General features: G+C 37.3%; 2 protein-coding genes and 2 long non-coding RNA genes across 4 annotated transcripts; 2 read left to right on the plus strand and 2 right to left on the minus strand.

Annotated features, from left to right (window-relative positions):
* Positions 1-518: 518 nt before the first annotated feature.
* Positions 519-4,798, minus strand: LOC114293346 (uncharacterized). Its single transcript, XM_028237390.2, has 6 exons — positions 4,667-4,798; positions 3,649-3,729; positions 2,116-2,244; positions 1,799-1,861; positions 1,461-1,585; positions 519-954 (listed from the first exon to the last, which is right to left on the minus strand). Exons 1-6 carry the CDS (start codon positions 4,757-4,759, stop codon positions 762-764), a joined length of 684 nt encoding a protein of 227 aa, XP_028093191.1. The 5' UTR covers positions 4,760-4,798; the 3' UTR covers positions 519-761.
* Positions 4,799-4,887: 89 nt separating this feature from the next.
* Positions 4,888-7,470, plus strand: LOC114293345 (SEC1 family transport protein SLY1). Its single transcript, XM_082913762.1, has 2 exons — positions 4,888-5,132; positions 5,219-7,470. Exons 1-2 carry the CDS (start codon positions 5,102-5,104, stop codon positions 7,048-7,050), a joined length of 1,863 nt encoding a protein of 620 aa, XP_082769888.1. The 5' UTR covers positions 4,888-5,101; the 3' UTR covers positions 7,051-7,470.
* Positions 7,471-7,514: 44 nt separating this feature from the next.
* Positions 7,515-21,375, plus strand: LOC114293348 (uncharacterized). The gene is made up of 6 exons (XR_014360616.1): positions 7,515-9,338; positions 9,487-9,589; positions 16,004-16,059; positions 16,168-16,212; positions 17,774-17,935; positions 21,140-21,375. It is a non-coding gene; the product is annotated as an uncharacterized LOC114293348 (long non-coding RNA).
* On the minus strand, positions 13,038-13,551 carry LOC145819849 (uncharacterized). Its single transcript, XR_014360617.1, has 3 exons — positions 13,427-13,551; positions 13,256-13,330; positions 13,038-13,133 (listed from the first exon to the last, which is right to left on the minus strand). It is a non-coding gene; the product is annotated as an uncharacterized LOC145819849 (long non-coding RNA).
* Positions 21,376-21,955: the final 580 nt, after the last annotated feature.

Below are 21,955 nucleotides of genomic sequence, written 5' to 3' on the forward strand. Positions count from 1 at the left end.
ATTGGGGCATTCTTCAGCATATCCAGTAGACCATAAACCTGATGTTGTTTGGTATTCCTTATAAATTATGGGTTTCTTAATGCCCTACTTATAAATACATTGTTTAACAAATTTTAACATAATAACACACATACTTTTATTTTACAAAAAATGATGTACACTCATATCAAACTTATTAACAAATACTTTATATTTATTCATAAATATTAATAGAACTATTAATATATAGAAATACACAAGCAAATCATAACTATTGTTCTCAAATTATTAATACAATTTATTTTATTAGTGGTAGAGAAGGCAATAGAACCATGGTTGAAGAAGCAAAATAGAATTAATAAAGCACCACCTTTCGTAAGTGGAGGTTTTGGATGGAGAAAAAAAAAAAAAAAAAAACCCCTTAGGCATATTCATACATAATGTGATCTTTAGTACCGAAATGGGGAAATTTTTTTAATTTAATTTTTTTTATTATTATTTTTTTTCTAGAGATGGAATGAATACAGGCAAAACCAAGCTTCTGTAAACGTGGAAATGAACATAAAAAGGTAATGAGGTTTTGAGGCTACAATAATCTTAGTTGCGAGGCTTGGGACTTGCTAGTCACTGCAATAACAATTATGGTGACCCAGCTGCAAATTGCCCGCAGAAATTTTGGAACAAGTTGGTTATTACAAGAATATATAGTCATAGAAGAAGATAAATTTCAACAGCTAATAAGCCTTCCCGAAGGCTATGTCTATGTCCATAGAAGCTGCAATTTATATAACTGCCCGGAGTTCTCCAGTAAGAAGGCTGAACTTCCGGTGCAGTGACAGGACGGAAGGAACTTTAACAGCCTGTATTCTTGATGCTAAGTCATCAACATTGGGTCCGGTATGTTCTTTAGCTGCATTGAGTATCGTCTGCAAGATTTGAAGGGGATCACCATGGCTGACAACCAAGATTGTGCAGCTGCAACACAAAAGCACTATTATTTCACATATCAAATTATCTTAAAACATGGCAAAATTTGAAATGCTATTTCAAGCAAAGAATTACAAGACAGAAGTGGTAAACAGTGTAGTTAAAATTGGCATAATTATGACTGGGAGCTAGTTTACTAGTCCAAGAGTAGCACAAGTTAACAAATAACAACTCTCCCAAGCTACATGATCCAGTTTTTTAACCAAACCATGCAATTTTAAATCATGTTTCCAAAATCCAAGAAATTTTTAACTTATTTCCCAAACCCATGCTGTTTTGTGAAGTACTGTTTTCAAAACATGATTAAGCTTGACGTTGTGTTTTGAAAGCACATCCATGAGTAGCACCAGACTTGCCATTTTGCTGCTAGTCCTTTACATGTCAGAAATCTCCCATATATCGCCCATCAGATCTCATTTAAGATGTAGAAAAAGATGCCCACCATTTGACCCTTGAAACACAGACCTAAAGACAAAAGAAGAAAGAATTTTTACCCTTGAAACTCTGACTCAATGGTTATCAAAGCACTTGTCAGTCTAGAAACAACATCTGAAACACTTTCTCCACCTTCCGGCTTCATGAATGGATCTTTTGCATCAAGAGCCCATATCTCTGAATACTGTTCATGAAAGAGCACAAATTCAGACTCAAATGTTAACAGTATAGTAGCATGGTACTTATAATGAGTGCTAGACCCAGAATCAAATCAACTCTGCATCAATTAACTCCAATAAACAAATGCATACAAGAAGTTCAAGAATTGAAAGCCCATCAATCTGCTTCTTTCACTTCACGTAAAATCTATATTTAGTCCCTCAAAGAAACTACGTACTTTATCATGAGATGTAAGTTCAAACGAAGGACCAAAGAAACGCTCCCGGAGATCTTCTATCATCTGGCCAGAAAATTTAATTGAAAAGTCAACCAGAGAGAAAATAACAAAAGCTCTTTTTTGGGTACAAGATAGCAAAAGCACAGCACAATTTCAAAACTAAATAAATTGTTCACATTACGCTACAGCAGAAAGTTCCAGAGAATTGAGGCAACGACAAGGGCAACACGTGTGAAATAACAAAACAACAGCTACACATGCATTTCAATATTAAAATTTACTTCATGAAATAAATCTGTCAAGATTCGATACCTTACCTTACATTGAGGACCTTCAAAGGGGATATTCAAAACTGATGCAACAACTTTAGCAGTGTGTCTAGTTCTTGAAAAGGGGGAATAGCAAATTCGAACATTTTCAAGTGGTATTTTATTTTCCTCCAGTTCCTGCACATAATTTGTTTCTCCTGTAAAACTCAATATATATGTAGAGAAACATATTAGTAAAAGAGAGGTACCAAGGGAATGCATACTTCCATCCACATGGACAAGTCTTTCCTTCAGGCTCATTAAAAGATAATAACAGAACTAATCACGATCAAAATCAGAAATTCATTCAAGAGGAGCAAAAATCTAAAAAAACCTTTCTTGAGGTTTCTCACAATCAAAAGGACTTTCTCTACGGTCCACAATGGCCAAGTATAATGAAGATGAACTGTTTTGAGAAATAAAGTTTAGCAAAAATTTATGATCCAAACTGAGGAAAGGAATTAATTGCCACAATGTTGCAGCCTTGCAGGTGGATGATGTGATTGGGTGATATCATATGTGGCACATAATAGATCCACTGGGAAACTTGTGGGAGATATCCCACATGAATACCTTACAAATAAGGCAAACCTTGGTGTAGATCTGTGTTATTTTCCACCTTTATCTGTTACTGCCACATCTTCAATTAACACTGCCTTTTCTAGCTTTTCACCCACTTACAAGGTAGAAAATGTAAACTAAATTGGTAAGAAGGTAGAAAATAACACATCAATTGGTAACCTTTAAAACTAGGATTATGTACTTGACTGACTATACAATTTGGCTTGATCAATTTTACGGGCTTTTGGTTCAAGTAGTATTATAGTTAGTAATCCGTAAGACCCAACCAGAACCTAATCCGGAAGATTCTCAAGCATAAGAATCAGCCCGGCTATAGAAGTTTTAGCAAATTTAGAAAACACATAGAATACAAGTAAAAACAGTGAGAGAGTGAGAGAGAGTAAATAAAATGGTCAAAAGTTACTTGTCAGAGAAAAAAAAAGGACTAAGCTACACCAGTAGAAAGGCAACATCTTCACCTAACAAGTACTCATATTATAGATCATCTCCAATCCTTCATCTTTCTTTCTTTTTTTTTTTTTTTTCCCCATCAAATTTGGCTAAAAAATTGATTGGATATGGGATATGTTCCAATGGCTTTTCATCAAATTTAACTAAAAGTTTGATTTGGTGAAAAAACTGACTGCTCCAATCCTCACTTTAAAATTTCATCAAATCATTTAAAAAAATTTCAAGCTCATCCTCAATAGCTTCTTTCATCCAATTTGGTGAAAAACTTGTTTTTTTCCTTGATTTGATGAAAAATTTGGTAAAAACTTGATTTGATACAAGTTTGGTGAAATGATTGGACGCCATTTTCACCAAAAATTTCATCAAATTTAAATTTCATACAAGATTTAGTGAAGGATTGGAGATGCTCTTACATCAGCTATACATTCTAGATCACTTTTCAGCAATGTTAAATTGAGAAAGCCGTGTTGGCCCTGGAGAACCACAGCAAGTATTTGTAGGAACACCTACCTTTTGGAATAATTCTCCTGCCAAAAGTGCTTGATTAACACCTTCAGGAGCTAATTTATATTCCTCCAGTGTGCCATTTTCCTGTTAAGATACCAGTCACTATTTAACAAAATTGATGGCTGCTGTAATAATAGAAACTTGAGTCATGTTGAACCATGTAACTACATAAATCACGTGAAAATTGATTAAACCCAAACAAAAAGAATCTTCAATGTAAATCTTCCACATTATTAAAATTAATCTTGTGTGCATTATTAAAATTTTCACTTCATAATATATTTGGAAGTTGAAGACATAACCTGAGAGCACTCCTCATCTCCAAGTTAGATCTATAAAGACAGGAGTCGAACAAGACATGCAAGGATAAAGTTTTATTGTAATGCTTATAAAGTTATAAACTGAATGAGCATTAGGCAGCCGTTCTATATGCAGATAAAGGCTCGCATTTTTCATGTTCAAAATAGGGAAAGGACATTCCATTATTCAGTCAAAATTTGATAATTCATTAGTCAATCAGGGAAATTTTTTTTTTAAAAAAAAAGAAGAAGAAGAAGAAGAAGAAAAAGAAAAAGATAAAGAAAGGAACCTGGAAAAAATGTATATCTTTTAGAAGTAAAGAAAATTTCAGAAAACAAAAGGTATACAAATATATGATGTATGAAAACTTTAAAAAAAAAAAAAAAAAAAATGATGTATGAAAGCAGCAATCCTCTGACAAAGCGTATGTTCCCCCAAACTATTCCACACACACAAATACACATTCATACTCGCAACATGAATCCATAAAGCTAGTAAGTTAATCATTCAACAATTCAACATAAAAAATAAAATAAAAAAAAGTAATCAGATAACAGTAAAAATCAACCATTTGTAAAACCCAAAAAAGTATTTCCAATGCAATTGAAAAAACCAACCCAGCACAACACAACGAGCACATAACCATCTAAAACAGACATATATGTAAAGGAATCATTTTCGAATAGTAGCAAATTAAGACATTGAAAGGAAGAAGACGAACCATAGACGAAACAATTAGACCCTTCTCATTTGGAATGCTTTTACCATGTCTCAGCACCCAGTACTTGTTTCCAAGAAACGATGGCCTTGCCATCACCCCCAAATCAACTCTCTCTCTCTCTCTCTCTCTCTCTCTGAGTGTATTAGTCTGATTTTGACGAATATCCACATTCCAGATGCTTACATATTCATTGTGAACAAAATGAACACAAAAACGGCGTCGTTATAGTCTGGCAAAAGTAAAACTTGTTTAGAAACTTCTGTAACCAAACAGTGGGTGTTACCATACGGCATTCAGAAGGAAGGTTGGTATAAGGTCGCGAACCACCGTTAGTTGGCATCCAAACGGAGCCTTACCAGAAACAACAACGCCAACGTCGTCTCCGTCTTCGTCTTCGTCTTCGTTCTCCTGCGAAGCTTTCTACAGCACTCAACCATGGCACTCAATCTCCGACAAAGACAGACCGGTAGATCTCTCTCCATCTCTCTCTCTCTCTCTCTCTAGATCTATCGATCTAATTTGTTGATATTCATTCATGACTTTGATTTGCAGAATGCATAACTCGAATGCTGAATCTGAACCAACCTGTGAATTCAAGTGGAACAGCGAATGAAGAAGTTTACAAGATCTTAATCTACGACAAGTTCTGCCAAGACATTCTCTCCCCTCTCATCCACGTCAAGGACCTCCGCAAGCACGGCGTAACCCTATACTTCCTCATCGACAAGGACCGCAAGCCTGTCCACGATGTCCCCGCCGTCTACTTCGTTCAACCCACTCACCTCAACGTTCAGCGAATCGTCTCCGATGCCTCTCGATCTCTCTACGATTCCTTCCAGCTCAATTTCTCATCCTCGATTCCTCGCGCTCTCCTTGAAGATCTCGCATCGGGGACTCTCAATTCCGACTCCATCAATCGAATTTCCAAGGTACACGATCAGTACTTGGAGTTTGTAACCCTAGAGGATAATTTGTTTTCTCTTGCGGATAAGTCTTGTTATGTTCAATTGAATGATCCTTCTGCCGGAGACCGCGAAATTGAGGAAATTATTGAGAAAATTGTGAATGGTTTGTTCTGTGTTTTGGCTACACTTGCTGTTGTCCCTATAATCAGGTGCCCGCGCGGTGGGCCTGCTGAAATGGTTGCGTCTTTGCTGGATCAGCGTTTGCGCGACCATTTGTTGGCAAAGAACAATTTGTTCTCTGAAGGTGGGAATTTTGCTACTTCATTTCAGAGGCCCATTTTGTGTATATTTGATCGGAATTTCGAGCTGTCTGTTGCTATACAGCATGATTTTAGGTATAGGGCACTTGTTCATGATGTTTTGGGTTTGAGGCTGAATAGATTGAGTGTGCCAGGAGAGAAGGGTGGGATGAAATCTTATGAATTGGATAGGATGGACCCGTTTTGGGTGGCAAATGGGTTGTTGGAATTTCCAGAAGTGGCTGTGGAGATTGAGACCCAATTGAATAAGTATAAGAAGGATGTTGATGAGGTGAACAGGAGGACTGGTGGAAACGAGGGGGCTGAATTTGATGGGACAGACTTGATTGGCAACACAAAGCATTTGATGAATGCTGTGAATTCCCTGCCAGAGTTGACTGAAAGGAAGCAGGTGATTGATAAGCACACCAATATTGCTACTGTTTTGCTGGGTGAGATCAAGGAGAGGTCACTCGATTCATTTGCCAAAAAAGAGAGTGACATGATGGTTCGAGGTGGTATCGATAGGACTGAACTGCTCAGTGTACTTAAAGGGAAAGGAACCAAGTTGGATAAGCTGCGTTTTGCAATCATGTACCTTATTTCTTCTGAAAGCATGCCTCATTCAGAAGTGGAAATGGTTGAAGAAGCACTCAGGGAGTCTGAAGTTGATACTAGTGCATTTCAGTATGTCAAAAAGATCAAGTCGTTAAATGTTTCATTGGCTAATGCAAATTCTGCTAGTAGAAGTCACATTGTGGATTGGGCTGAGAAGCTCTACGGGCAGTCACTTAGTGCTGTCACTGCTGGTGTGAAGAATCTATTGTCTAGTGATCATCAACTTGCATTGTCAAGGACAGTTGAAGCCTTGATGGAGGGGAAACCAAATCCTGAAATTGAATCTTATCTTGTATTTGATCCTCGTGCTCCCAAGTCAAGCTCTGGGACAAGTAGTAGCCATCTGAAAGGACCATTTAAAGAAGCTATTGTGTTTATGATAGGTGGTGGCAATTATGTGGAGTATGGGAGCTTGCAAGAGCTTGCACAATGTCAACAGCCAGTCAAACATGTAATATATGGAACGACTGAAATTCTCACCGGTAGTGAGTTTGCAGAGCAGCTTGCGGTTTTGGGGAAGAAGATGGGATTAGGAAGCAGTGGTGCTACTTCAGCCCAGTAAGACAGGCACGTCAGTTTTTAGCTTGAAGCATATTATTTGGTGGTTCATGACTTCATGCATTGAAAGGAAAAAAGTGCTTTCTAAAGACACCGTGTAAAACAGTCAATTATATACTTGAAGCTGTTGAATTGGAAGTGATTGGGAAGGAGTTTGGGTATACATTTGTATTTGTGTTGAGTCCCAAATGATAGTTTTCTATATTGATGCACACTGTCCTTTAGGGGTATAGAAGAAAGCCTTTTTTTAATCTTCAGTGTTGAAGTGAGTAGATTTCTGCCCTTGTGTTTTCTATTTTATTTTATTTTATTTTATTTTTTTTGGTGTTTGAAATTCTTAGAATCATTGAAATGTCTACTACCTACTTCTTGTTTCAGTCTTTTGCAGTGGATGCTTATTGGAAATTGTTTTGACAGTTACAAATTGGATCATGTTTTTTGTTTTGTTTTGTTTGTTCGTTTGTTTTTTTTTTTTTTTTTTTTTTTACAAACTTGAGATCTTAAACCATTTAACCTTAGGAATTCTTAAATCACAACCACCTAAATTGTTTGCGAGGTGCCACTTTCACTATCATATGTTAATAATTTGAAACCTGTTGTATAGTTTTTGAGTCTTTGCAACTCAACTCAACCCAATAAAGAATTGAATTTGAATTGACACACATCCATTTTTGTAGTTTAGACATAATTAATTAATTCATCATTGTTCCTGCTTGAGATCTTACACAACTGAACTCCACAGAGGAAATATTTGAATTCCAATTACTTGGGGCTTGGGAGTGGCTACAAGTCTTTTTGACATGTTGTTTGGGGACAAACTATTTTAGTAACTTTTTGACTTTTTGGCTAAAATATGAGGTAAAATAAACTAGTACGTTTGGGATGACTTTTTAATTTTTTACGCAAAGATGTGCAAAAAGTAAAGAGAAAATGAAATCTTTTACTTTTTGATATAGGTTATTGGTTTTTTGATTTTTTTAGTGACTTTTTGACTTTTAGACTAAAAAATGATGTTGCCAAGTTCATTCTTATTCAAATTTGAGACCTTGTACAACTCCATTTAATCCAAACCAACACAACAATGCCCAAGATACCAACTACAAGGGGTTGGTTTCAAGAACACCTCTTCAGCTGTCCCTAACAAAAAAAAGGGGCTTTACATACGTAGTGTCCAATCATTGGTAAATGGAGCGTCAGAAGGAAGAGTTCTAGAGTTGAAAGAGCTTTTACATGAAGTAACACAGATTTAGGATTAACTTTCATGAAGCTTTAGATTCGGGATAAATGCTTTCTGCTGGCTATACAAGATGCACAGAGCTCTTCTGTTTTTTGTACTAGGGAGATGCTTTGTATAAGATAGAGAACATCAGAAGAAGATACAGGTGTATCTGCAGACCATGAATTTGCACATGGATTCGCATTTCATTATGGTTTCCTTTTTTTCCTTTTTTAATTTTGCCCTGCTAAGTTGTGCACTATTTTTAAGAATTGGAATGATAAATGTTGCTCAATACAATTTTCTTTATTGTTGATCGTGCATCAAACTAGTCAACATGGATAGAGCCTCCACCAGCTTCCAGAGTGGTCTAATATTCTCCATCAGCAACTGATAGCCGTAGTTCCTGCAACACAACCTTGAGGATAACTGACTGTCACTACAAGAAAAGGGGGTATATAACAAAAGTATTTGCGACGGCACCACTTATCGTAAAAAAAAATCGTCACAAAAAGTGAGTTTTTGCGACGGCACCACTTGCCGTCTCCAATAAATCGGGTTTCAGTGACGGTACTACTTCCTGTCACAAAAAAGCAAGTTTTTGCGATGGCAACTACTGCAGTCACAAATAATTCGGGTTTTTGGCAATGGCAACCCATGCTTTCACAAATAAATCCATTGTTTGCGATGACAATCCCCCCGTCGCAAATAAAAAATTAGTTAAATGACGTCGTTTAATTATTTAAACTTTCATTTGTGACGGTGAAACTTGACGTTGCAAAAAAAAAATTGAAAATTTGAGAACTCATCTTTTTTTTTTTTATCCTTCGCGCTTGTTTTTCCCCCTTCAACCAAAAATCCCCAATCTCAAAAATCCCTAACCCTTTGAACCAAAAACCTTATCTCTCTCTTCTCACGACTCTCTCTCTCTCGACTGTGAGCAGCGGCAGACGACAACGAGCCTTGAATCGGCGACGGCAGCGAGCAGCGTGCGACGGCGGTGAGTAAGCGGCGACAGTCAGGCATTTTTTTCATCTTCGTCTTCACATCTCAGTCAGTCTCAATCTCTGAACCAGGTTAGCTCTTTTTCTTCTTCGTCTTCACGTTTCTCTCGTTTGTTCGGATTGCAATTTCACATTTCTTCTTCTTCTTGTTCTTCTCTCTCTCTCTCTCTCTCTCTCTCTCTCATTTTCCTTGTAATCTCTCTCATGAATTTGCTTTCAGGCACTGACAGCTTCACCTGAACTCTGAACAATCTACCAATTCGTCGAAATTTCAGTTCCTTCGCTGACCTCGTTCTCTCTTTCTGCCACTAAGTTTTGCCTAGGTATGTATATTTATATTTTTTTTGCTCACTTTCTTTTTTACTCCCTTGAATTTTCATTTATTTCTCGCTTAAATCCATTTGACTGGCAGAAAATTGAGTTAAAGAAGAAGAAAATTAAAAAGAAAGCATGGGTTTTTGTTACTTTTTGTGCTTTTGCAGACACCTGTTCGAAGAAAGTTTAGGATAAAATACAACCAACAACTAACAAAAACATACAGTCAATGAAACAAAAATGATTCAACAAAGTCAAATTGAGTGAAAGATTAGTACCTGAGTGTAAAAAATTTATGTATTATTGATTGATTGATTGATATTGTATTGTTTTTTGATTTATTACAATGATTCATGATTCCTATATATAGAAGAGGGTGAGTGTGTAGTAGGTAAGGAGTAGGTGAAGTGGAGGTGGTAGTGGTGTAGTGGGTTAGGTTTAGTGGAGTAGGTGAGGTGGTAGTGGTGTAGTGGGTTAGGTTTAGTGGAGTAAGTTTAAGTGGGTGAAGTAGGTGATAGGTTTTAACAGCCCCCCGCAAACTCAAGGAGGATAGAAACTAACCAACTTGAGTTTGAAGTGAGGAACAAAACAAGAAAATACATAAAAAAAAGGAGAGGAGACACTGTATGGTCGTGTCAGACCGTTGGTGAAGACACTGTATGGTGGTGTCATAACGTTGTAGAGGACACTGGATGGCGGTGTCAGACCGATGTAGAAGACAGTTTATGGGGTCATGTCGGACCGTTGTAGCAGACAATGTTGTGACAGTTTACGGAGTCTTGCTGGACCCTTGTAGAAACTAACCGGAATCAATGTCGGGACAGTTTACAGAGTCTTGTCGGACCCTTGTAGAAACTAACCGGAATCAATGTCGGGACAGTTTACAGAGTCTTGTCGGACCCTTGTAGAAACTAACCGGAATCTATGTCGGGACAGTTTACAGAGTCTTGTCGGACCCTTAAAAAGTCGCACCCTCAAAAGGTGTGCCCAATTTTTCAAAAGGCGTGCCATCAAAAGGCGTGCCCAATCCATAAAAAGGCGTGCCAGATATGATGGCGAGGCACGTGAGTGCCTTGGCTGGCGTGCCCGTTTGTCGTCTGGCGTCAAGTGGCGTGCGATACGCGTGGCTGCCTCGGCTATTTAACCAAGACAGAGGCTGAGGCTGAGGCTGAAGCTGAGACAGAAAAACTGAGAGAAACCTCTGAAAAATTCTTCCTCTGCTGAGAGAGAAACTCTGTAATACGCTGTATTCTGAGAGAGATTTCTGAGAGAGACACTCTGTAACGAACCCTGCTCTGAAAAAACTCAACAACCCATAACATGGCCTCTTCTTCCCGTCCAGCTAACTAGAACATGGCCTCCTCTTCCCGTGGGCTGCTTACGCTCTTTCCAGAACTGAATGAGTCCACAAGAGAAATAACTGGTGTGGTGGCCAGTGAACCTCAACCAAACACCTCTGGTTTTGCTCCGTTGAACTTTCCGATGCGGTCGGTGGAGCAAAAAATGGCGGTGCAAACTGATATTGAGGCCAATCAATATACTCTGAAGTCATGCGTGGAAACCATGACTGCGGTCACAAATTTGTCGCACCGGCTGCAGAGCAGGACAAATGAGGTGCAACAGTTAAACTCCCAGCTGGCTCTGCTCCAACGCATGTATAAGGATGCGCGAGCAGAGATAAGTGTGCTAAAGTCAGAAAATAAGGAGCTGAAGCGGAAGGCCACCGTGATGTTCCGATTTGGAGGGCCACCATATGCTGCAGTGGAGGAGCAGGGAGTAGTGATCGTGCCCAGTGGAGGGGGAAACACGGAGGCAGCACCGTCAAGGGCCGCCCAGGACGGAGGCAAAAAGAAAAGACCGGCGGCAGAGTAGAGAAGAAAAATCCCACTGTGGGTGTGGTGGTCTTGTTTGTGTGTTTTTTTTTTTTTTGATGTAAAATGGTGAACGGGGGAGCCCCGACATGAATAAAAGGAGTGTGGTGTGCAAGTTCGTCTTTTGCCTGGTTGTTTTTTTTTTGTTTTTTTTTTTTTTTGTGGTTGTGCAAAAATTAAAAAAGAAACAAAAAAATAATAATAATAATAATAATAATACTAATAAGAATGGTCTGTGCAATAGATGAAAAGAAACATAGATATAGAGATATAGAGATAGATTAAAATAAGAGAAAGTGGAGTGGGGTTGATTAAATAAAAAAAGAAAAGGGGCTCTTTATGCAGGTGTATGTCGGCTGAGAATGCATTACGGAATTCAAAGAGAATAAAAAAATAAAAAAATAAATAAAGGGTTTGAAAGTGGAAAATAAAGAAAAGAAAAGAAATGGGGAACATGTGGGTTGATTATTAGAGAGAGAGAATGGGGTACATCATGATGATGATGATAAAATGAATAAACAAAAAAAAATGAGTTGTGTAATGGTGTGGCTTTATTCAAAAAGTGAACTTTGTCCCTGAGTTTGAGGTTGTGCTAGGAGAATATTGTATTTCCTCATGCGCAACTGATGCAGAGCATTGGAGAAGTCTCGATCACCAGAAATTAACAAATAATTATCGGGCGCAGAATTGTCCACCGCCCAGAATAACATGTCCAACAGAATCTTCTTGTCGCTCGCATCTTGAACACCTGCAGGGACGTTATTTAAGGAGATGCCGGTGCTGTTGAGGGCTTGCTTGGACAGAGGAGGGAATACCAGTGGTGTCGCCGTAGGCGGAGATGGAGACGGGGCCACAGTAGTTCATCTTAATGAGTGCGGAGCTTATGTTCTGAGCGATCGCGTGTGGATCGCAGCCTTTCGGGACTTGGCAGTTCTCTATGTCCGACAAGCGGGGGGCTGTTCTTCTTGCACTGTGCTCCAAGACTTTCACATCCAGAGTGATAATTTGCAGTGGAACAAAGCAGGCTGCACATAGGCCAAGCCCAGCGTCTTGATGCTTTGGAACTTTTCAGGAAGCAGGCAAGTAGATTTTCTTATTGCAACTGATGTTGCTGCTCGTGGACTTGACATCATTGGTGAAGAGCCGGATTGTTGCAGAGCAATCAACAACTAAATGGTCTCAGATCATTGACCGAATGGAGGATCAAGTGGCTGCAATTCTCCAAGAAGAGAGGGAAGAGATGGAGTGAAGACATGTATAGAGGTCCGTCGGGCGGCCAAGGCGAGGCTGCCGCCCGCCGGTGAAGCAAAATTATTAGCTTCTTAACTTGGCTCTGATACCATGTAAAAAATTTATGTATTATTGATTGATTGATTGATATTGTATTGTTTTTTGATTTATTACAATGATTCATGATTCCTATATATAGAAGAGGGTGAGTGTGTAGTAGGTAAGGAGTAGGTGAAGTGGAGGTGGTAGTGGTGTAGTGGGTTAGGTTTAGTGGAGTAGGTGAGGTGGTAGTGGTGTAGTGGGTTAGGTTTAGTGGAGTAAGTTTAAGTGGGTGAAGTAGGTGATAGGTTTTAACACTGAGTAAACTGATAACAGGTTGTAAAGCTCCAGCAAGCAGAACTTCTCTCTTAATATTTGGGGATGAATGCACCAGATTCCCAATCACACCAACCTGACAAAAAATTCAGAGGTCAATTAGTGATTCTGGGTTCCGGCAATATGAAGTAATAAAAAAATGTCCCAAATGTATGTAAAGTTCAAGATTGAATAATATAGATTAAAATTAGAGCCAACCGCTTCATAATGTATGGCAGCATCCTCAGACCGAAGCAATAGAATAAGAGTATGTAGAGCATTGCATTCCACAATCTGCAGATTTATAATTTCAAAACACAAACTGCATAATAAATTAAAATTTTATTTAGATCCTCAAATGAGTTCGGTGAATCAGAGAAAGTAGTCAACCTAATTTTTGTTCTCATCATTTTTAAAGGCAAGGGTTCGTAGGGCTCCTGCTTCTGCTCTCTGGACTTTTGAGTCAATAAACTCTAGCAATTCAACTGGGGGCAGGATTCCACCTTCAATCCTGGATGTGCAACCAAAAATGTCACAAAGACAGTATAATACTAGATATTTAACTGAAAATCATGCAAATAAACAAACCTAACACAGGTTTTAATGCTGCTGTTCTCATGAGCAAGGTTGGTGATTGCATCGGCTGCTCTTCGAATAACACCATTGACCGCCTTAGAGTTTTTACCATTATTTTTATTTTTTTGTAATTGGGATTGTGAATACTGTTTTCCATTTGATTGCAAATTTAGGGTTCCAATATTTTAAGTACCAAAGTCTAATTACTGACAGAGTGGAAGAAAGAAAAGAAAGAGGAAATTTTTATTATCATGAGCTGTTAGATTGATTGGCTTGCCTAAAATTTAAATTTACTTTGAAGTTGTAAAGAAATAACCACACCATCAATTATGAATTGGATAATTGTGTTTGTTTGCGTGTGTTTGTGTGGAAGAGAACCTTTTAGTTTTTGTCAAATAGCGAGTTTGGGTAAGAGTGAATTGTATGAAACTTTTTAAATTTAATTTAATTTTTTTTTTTTTTTGTATTCTCTGGGTATCCTAGAAGAAATCAGCAATCACCATATATATATACATTTATTTTATTTTTTTGACTTTCGAATCCAACTTCTTGTGTGTTGTTACTATGTTGTTGTATACATTCACACATACATTCATATATACATGTGTGGTTATGCATAGTCAAAATACGAATAACTGAGATTGGAGAGTTTCCATAATTAAAATAAATAAAAAAAACTGATTTCTAGGGTTGACTATTTAGACCTTTTTTTTTTTGGTGTGAAACATTAGGCCTTGTAAATCTCTGTAGAATTATTGGATCTTGGGCTGCTCATTAGTTATAGTAAATAGAGTACAACTTCAATCCAATCCAAGTCGTGGAAATTTGTAAATCTCCGTTGAATTATCACATCAAGATCATTTCAGAGAGATCCATGACAGAATTATCATCATGATGAGCATGAAGGCTTTCATTACTTGCAGGAACTTTAAAATTTCAATGGATGGATCTTATCTGTGATAGGCAAAAGTCGAGTGTGTTGTGTACTTATACATAACCTTGACAAACAAAATTAGCTAAACAGAGAGAAGCGCTAATTTAGTAAAAGCATACATGCCACACCTAATATTCTTTTGCCCATTTATACATTCAGTAGATGATTTCTAAATTTTCCAGAGCAGAACTTCTGTTTCCTTATAGTACCTTAGATAGTGATTGATTACTAATTGTCCCCCAAATCTGTCTCTGTCTGTAATGTATTGATTTGAATTTTGTGAGGAATAAAATGCCTTCCTTTTGTTTATACTTGGTGAAATCTCTCTTTTGGATTTGTTGCAAAGGTTTTCTTTGATTGTCTCATCAATCTTTGAATTATTGTAGTTCTTGTTTTGGGCATTTGTTTTGATATTAATTTCCTTCTATACAAGAAACTGGATTTAACTCTAATAAACAAATATACTCATTGAAAGTGCTGGACATGAGCTAAACTAATTGCAATTATCATACTGCAATCATTTGCTGATATAATAAAAAGTAAGAGCTTTATTACATTTCAGTTGACAAGCCAAATGATTATAATAAAACTTAATTGGTAGAAGGCGGAAAAAGAGAAGAAAAATACCGTTAACAGATGGGCATGATCCTTGGGAGTAAGAATGAATAGTTGAGAACCATGATGCTGCTTCTTTCTGGTTGCTGTTGCCTTTGTTCTTCTTCTGCTCTCTGCTGGCCCTATTTTCCTCTATGTTCTGTTTTCTTTTAAAATCCTAGAATTTCCCTTTTCATAACCTTAATGTTTTTTATGCTTAATACCAGGAACTTTTGTGAGTATGCATTATATGTGGTTTCGAAATTACTATTGTGCATGTGATATGACCCCTTGGGCTGACTAGTAAGTAGATTGGGAAGCATGTGGGAAATGTATATGGATATTATTATATCATCCTACTTCCTACTTCATTGTAATCTGTTGGTCCTTGTAGGATAAAGTATAGCAATGCAGAATTAAGAAAGAGACAGATTATTTGATGATTAAATTAGAAAAAAAGAAAAAGAAAAGGAAGAAGTTAAACAAACTAGAAACATAAATTGTATTAATCAAAATTATGAATCCTTGTTGCAAAGATAGTTATTGGGATGCCTAAAATAGCAAAATATCTGTAAGTTTGGCACCAAGAAGTAAATTCTGTGGTTAGGATGGAAATGTAATGCAGCCTTAGGTTTATTAAATGTGTGCAGAGAAACATATGTGAAATTCTAAGCACTTATGAAACTGTGCCTAGAGGGATGCCCAAATTCCAACGTACTATCATTTTTTTCTCTAATAAAGTTCTTGTCTCTAAGAGTAAAAGAAAGGGGAAAAGAAGAGGGTGGAAGCAAACAGAGAGTATAGAACTGTTTATTATTATGTTGCTCCATGCAGCTTAAGAACTTATAACATTAATATGGCAGGAAAATGGAGCATTTGTTAGGATGGGAAAGTTCCTTGCTTTGGTTCACTTGTTGAGGTTAATGCTCAAACTCAATGCAAGAATTGGATTTGTCAATGTTCAATACCGTCTTTAACTGCTAAAAAAGGTTTGTTTGGTTAAGATTTTTTATTCATCATGGTGCAGCTGGACAGGAAAGATTCAGAACACTAACTAGTTCATATTATAGAGGTAAAGGAATAATAATGGGTAAATTCTCTAGTTCTTCATTGTTTATCTAACTTCAGTCCCTTTCTGTATCGATTTAATTTTGACTTATGTGCCTTCAGTGTTACTTTTTGTATGACAAAATCCTCAAGTTATGCACATGGAGCTTGATATTTTGTGACTGATTGTAGTGCCCCTCTCCTCCTCCCCCATTTTTTCCTTTTGCAGTGTTCCTCATCATGTATATTGGTTATTCAGTCACAACCTTCTGAGTTATTAAAGTTGAGATGGAATCATTTGGCAAGAACTTCTGCATATGGGTGATTTTTTAAAACTATGACCCAAATGAACTAAATAGTCTATTCATTGTGCAGTGGATATAGTTAAGCATGAGAGTTTGGGCACCGAATTGTTGTCTTTGTATTTATTTTAGTTTGTCAAAATGTGCAGCTGTTTATGTGTGCCACTTCAGGTCTGATTTACATATGGTATGTAAGCTATCCATAATTGATTCGTACACAATCTGCACACTTTTCTGGCTGCTAACTTGTCTAAGATTCCTGTTGGCCTGACAATGTCCTGTGTTGCATTGCTGCTTAACTATTTTTTTTTTCTGTTTATTAATTTCTTATGAGAGTTATGGCCCAGGACAGACAACTGGCGAAAGAAATAGTTGGGAGCAGATTTTGTTGAGTTGAGTTTTATGTATTTATTTCGAAGATTAGATACTTGCACATCTCAGAGTTTTAACATTTGAGTTAACCTTATTAGGAGAGATCAAGAAGCCCCCTGTTTCTTGCATACCTCGTGTAGGCCTCAGTCTCCTGATGTTTAAATCCCAATCAATTGGTTCTCTTAAAACTTTTGGGGCATCACACACTACATCATGATGTTAGAATTAAAACACTGATCATGTTGGCTGTGTAAGAACAAAGGAGTTGCATTCTATTTCAGCATTTGAGATAAGACAGTACAGTATCTCTGATAACTAAAGGAGGAAATTGAGTTTTCTTTGTGTAGTTGTGGTGATTCTTTATCCATGTGCTCTGATAAATCTCCTCTCTGGTACTTGTCAGTTTCTTAAGGGACTTTTATTTGTCGGAATGTGTGTGGGTTGAAGTTTGGTAAAGTTCTTTTGTATTTTAGTTTAATATTATAAGCATTTTTATTGGTAATTGTTATTTTTTTGTTTACTAATTAACTGTATAAGATTTACATTACCTGATCACTGCAAGCAGTTTTTCTGAATTCTTTCACAGAGTCTCCTTATCTCAAAGATTTTGAACCCTTCACATATTCAGTGAACCTAATTGAGTTTGGAATTGAACAGTTTATGCTGTAACACGGCAAGAAACATTTACAAATCTATCTGATGTGTGGGCAAAAGAAATGACCTGTACTCAACAAATTCATCATACAAAAGTTTTATTTAGAATTCTTTCAACTTACCAGGTGCTAGGAGAATCAAATAAAATTACTTAGTTTCTAAGAAATTGTGTTAAATTTTGCTTTGTCTCCCAAATTTATGATCCAATGTTGCATTATTGGATACTGGATAGTATGATGAAGTTTGCACAAAATACAGGTGTACTCAGCCTCTCAACTATTCCTTTGCCAGGAAAGTGAAAAGGTTGTCACAAAAAAAGAGGGAATTGACTTTGCTAGGGAGTATGGATGTCTTTTCATTGAATGTAGTGCAAAAATGCAGGTGAATGTGGAGCAATGCTTTGAGGAACTTGTTTTGAAGGTATGCAAAATTTTGGTAACTTTTTCCCCATGTTTAGTTAGAATTTTTGTGAAGAACACCCAAAAATCATTATATATTTAATCACACAGCAAACTGATCTGTTGTTTATGTAAGCTGTATCTACTTGGATCCGATCATACCCATGTAATTTCCTGTCATCTTACCTCTCCAGATTGGTTTTCTGTTTGATGACATAGGGCTTTTTGGCTTAGTTGCACGAAGCGGGAGCGGGAGCGTGGAATCGTAGACACTTCAAGAATCGTTAGTTGGGAGCGTTTGTATATATTTTAAATAATATATAAAAATATATTGTAAGATTATATTTTTTTATGGGACTATACATGTTATAAATAAATAAGAATTATAAAAAATTATATGTTAAAATATTCTAATTATATACTTTTATTAGAATTTTTTAAATTTATTTTAAAATATTTTTATTACTTTTTTATCTATTTATTCTAAAATATTTTTGTTAAAAATTATTTGTTTTATGTTATTTTCTTAAAAAAATAGCATAATAATATTAAGTCGATAAATATAATATATAAATAAATACACATAAATTTATAAAGATAATATATAATATATAAATTAAAACAGATATATATATATATATATAAGATAAATAAAAACATATATTTATAAAAACAAATATATATACATAATACGTATTATATATATATATATCTTTAATCTGAGAAGAGAAGATCAGAGAGAGAGAGACGTCGCGTGAAGACTAGCGAAGACGAGAGAGAAGTCGTGTGATGGCCTGTGTGTGACTCGCGAAGACCAGCGAAGAGGGAGACGTCGCGATGACCAGCGAAGAGGAGAGAGAAGTCGTGATGGCCTGTGTGCGACTCGCAAAGACCAGCGAGTAGGAAGGGAGAAGTCTGCGATGGCTAGCGATGGACCTTCGACTGAGAAGAAGATAGATTCATGATCAGATTCGCGTTTCTTTTGCATCAAAATCGCGATTCTTCAACGAATTTGAGTCATAAGCGTAGAATCGCGCTTCTGAGGAAGAATCGTGAGCAGCATGGACGATTCCTGCTACTAAGCTTTTTGGCAAGGGTAATGATAAAAACTGAATGCACATCTTTGGGTATAAGATATGATTGTGTTTATTCTGAACACATTCCCAAATGTTTTCATGAATGTTCACTTCCAGCACCTTATTATACTACTTGGGGTGTCAATTCCAAGTTTCCTGTTCATGGGTGTCTTAAGTATGAGAAGTTATTAGTTGGTCCAGGGGCAATGCTACGTAGCACTCCACATGTATTGTGATTAGTGGAGGGGTGGGACTTGCGATTTTGTATTAGGTGATTAGGAAACATGAGGGGGCATGGAGGTTTGTGATTGGCTTGGGACACGAAACTTGGCACACACGACCTCCTAGGCATGAGAGACTTGTGGGAGAAGATGGGACTCAAATCAGGTTCTCGGTTTGAGAGTTAGAGCCGGATTTTGGTCTAAGCAAACTAGTTACTTAAGAAACTTAGAATTACGCCCCAAAACCACCAAACGGCGTCGGATTAGCACGAAACTTGGCACATAGGCACGAGAGACTTGTGGGAGAAGACAGGATTTGAATCGGGTTCCCGGCTTGGGAGTTAGAGCCGGATTTCGGTCTAAGCAAACTAGTTCCTTAAGAAACTTAGAATTCGAGGTGTTGACGCCCTAAAATCACCAAACGGCGTCGGATTAGCACGAAACTTGGCACACACGACTGCCTAGGCATGAGAAACTTGTGGGAGAAGACATGACTCAAATCGGGTTTCCAGTTTGGGAGTCAGAGCCAAATTTCGGTTTAAGTAAACTAGTTTCTTAAGAAACTTAAAATTCGAGGTGTTAACGCCCCAACATCACCAAACGGCGTCGAATTAGCACGAAACTTGGCACACATGACCGCCTAGGCATAAGAGACTTGTGGGAGAAGACAAGACTCAAATCGGATTCCCGGTTTGCGAGTTAGAGTCGGATTTCTATCTAGGCAAACTAGTTCCTTAAGAAACTTAGAATTCGAGGTGTTGACGCCCCAAAATCACCAAACGACGTTGCATTAGCACGAAACTTGGCACACACAACCACCTAGGCACGAGAGACTTGTGGGAGAAGACGGAACTCAAATTGAGTTCCCGGTTTGGGAGTTAGAGCCGGATTTCGGTCTAGGCAAATTAGTTCCTTAAGAAACTTAGAATTCGAGGTGTTGGTGCCCCAAAATCACCAAACGGTGTCGGATTAGCATGAAACTTGGCACACACGACCGCCTAAGAATGAGAGACTTGTGGGAGAAGACGGTACTCGAATCGGGTTCCCGATTTGATAGTCAGAGCCGCATTTTGGTTTAGGCAAACTAGTTCCTTAAGAAACTTAGAATTCGAGGTGTTGACACCCCAAAATCACCAAACGGCGTTGGATTAGCACGAAACTTGACACACACGACTGCCTAGGCACGAGAGACTTGTGGGAGAAGACGAGACTTGAATCGGGTTCTCGGTTTGGGAGTTAGAGCTCGATTTCGGTCTAGGCAAATTAGTTCATTAAGAAACTTAGAATTCGAGATGTTGACACCCCGAAATCACGCAACGGCGTTAGATTAGCACGAAACTTGGCACATACGACTGTCTAGGCACGAGAGACTTGTGGGAGAATACAAGACTCGAATTGGGTTCCCGATTTGGGAGTTAGAGCTGGATTTTGGTTTAGGCAAACTAGTTCCTTAGGAAACTTAGAACTCGAAGTATTGACGCCCCAAAATCACCAAATGGCGTCGGATTAGCACGAAACTTGGCACACACGACCGCCTAGGCACGAGAGACTTGTAGGAGAAGATGTAACTCGAATCGGGTTCCCGGTTTGGGAGTTAGAGTCGGATTTCGGTTTAGGCAAAGTAGTTCATTAAGAAACTTAGAATTCGAGGTGTTGACGCTCCAACATCACCACACAGTGTCGGATTAGCATGAAACTTGACACACACGACTGCCTTGGCACAAGAGACTTGTGGGAGAAGACGGTACTCGAATCAGTTTTCCGGTTTGGGAGTTAGAGCCAAATTTCGGTCTGGGCAAAATTATTTACTTAATTATCTTTATAATTATCTTTGTAATTGTATAGTAGTTAAATTTTTATGTTTTTTTGTAATTAACATATCAACACATAATTATATTGTCATTAATTATTTTTGTTTTTTGTTTTCAGATATTTCCCAAGTAGGAGTTTCCTTCTTGTGGAATGAATGCTTGTGAAGAATGCGACTAACTTTTGTTTTTGTTACATACGGAGAATGATGAGGAAAATTCTTTTTTTTTTTTGTTTATGTTATTTTGAATTGTGAACAACATTATGTATTTAAACATTATATATGTATTATGCAACATTATGTAATGGAATAATTTTGATGATGTCTAGTTATGAATGCAAGAATATTTTTATTATGGAGAAATTGTTATTTCTATACAGGAATTTTTATATTATTATGCAATTATTGGTTTCTTTTTCAATTTTTTTTTCCCATTTAATATAGGTAATTTGAATATTTTTAATATATATATATATATATATATATATTTTTTTTTTTTTTTTTGCGACGGCACCACATTGTCGCAAAAAACATTAGAGCTAAAATGGAGTATTTTTTTGGCAACACAGGCAATGTCGTCGCAAAAGAATTTTAGCGATAGAGGTCATGATGTCGCAAAAAAAAAAAAATATCATGGCAGCATTTTTTTGCTGTCTCAAATAACAATTTTAGCAACGGTATAACATTGCCGTCATAAAATGTCTCAATTTTTACATATTATAGGTGATAGTAAAACGCCGTCGCAAAAACCAACATTTGCCATCGTAAAAAAAATACCACGTTTTAGCAACACCTTCTGTTGTGGCCCCTCTTTTGCTATCGCTAAAATTCATTTGCTGTCACGAAAAATTGAAATTTTTGTAGTGTGTATCTAAGGCTCCTGCATATGAACCATATCCTACTTGGTGTGTTGGATTGGATGTCAGGAATAGAGG

The sequence above is a fragment of the Camellia sinensis genome, chromosome 2, assembly GCF_055761805.1.
Source record: "Camellia sinensis isolate YWXY chromosome 2, ASM5576180v1, whole genome shotgun sequence".
NCBI classification, from domain to species: Eukaryota; Viridiplantae; Streptophyta; class Magnoliopsida; order Ericales; family Theaceae; genus Camellia; species Camellia sinensis.

What these genes read in the sequence shown, in the direction of transcription:
- LOC114293346 (XM_028237390.2), bottom strand. Translation starts at nt 4,759, where the DNA reads ATGGCAAGGCCATCGTTTCTTGGAAACAAGTACTGGGTGCTGAGACAT. An exon ending in CAGGAGAATTATTCCAAAAG is followed by an intron (nt 2,245 to 3,648) that starts GTAGGTGTTCCT and finishes AATTATGTGCAG; the next exon opens with GAACTGGAGGAAAATAAAAT. An exon ending in AACTTACATCTCATGATAAA is followed by an intron (nt 1,586 to 1,798) that starts GTACGTAGTTTC and finishes TTTCATGAACAG; the next exon opens with TATTCAGAGATATGGGCTCT.
- LOC114293345 (XM_082913762.1), top strand. Translation starts at nt 5,102, where the DNA reads ATGGCACTCAATCTCCGACAAAGACAGACCG. An exon ending in TCTCCGACAAAGACAGACCG is followed by an intron (nt 5,133 to 5,218) that starts GTAGATCTCTCT and finishes TTTGATTTGCAG; the next exon opens with AATGCATAACTCGAATGCTG.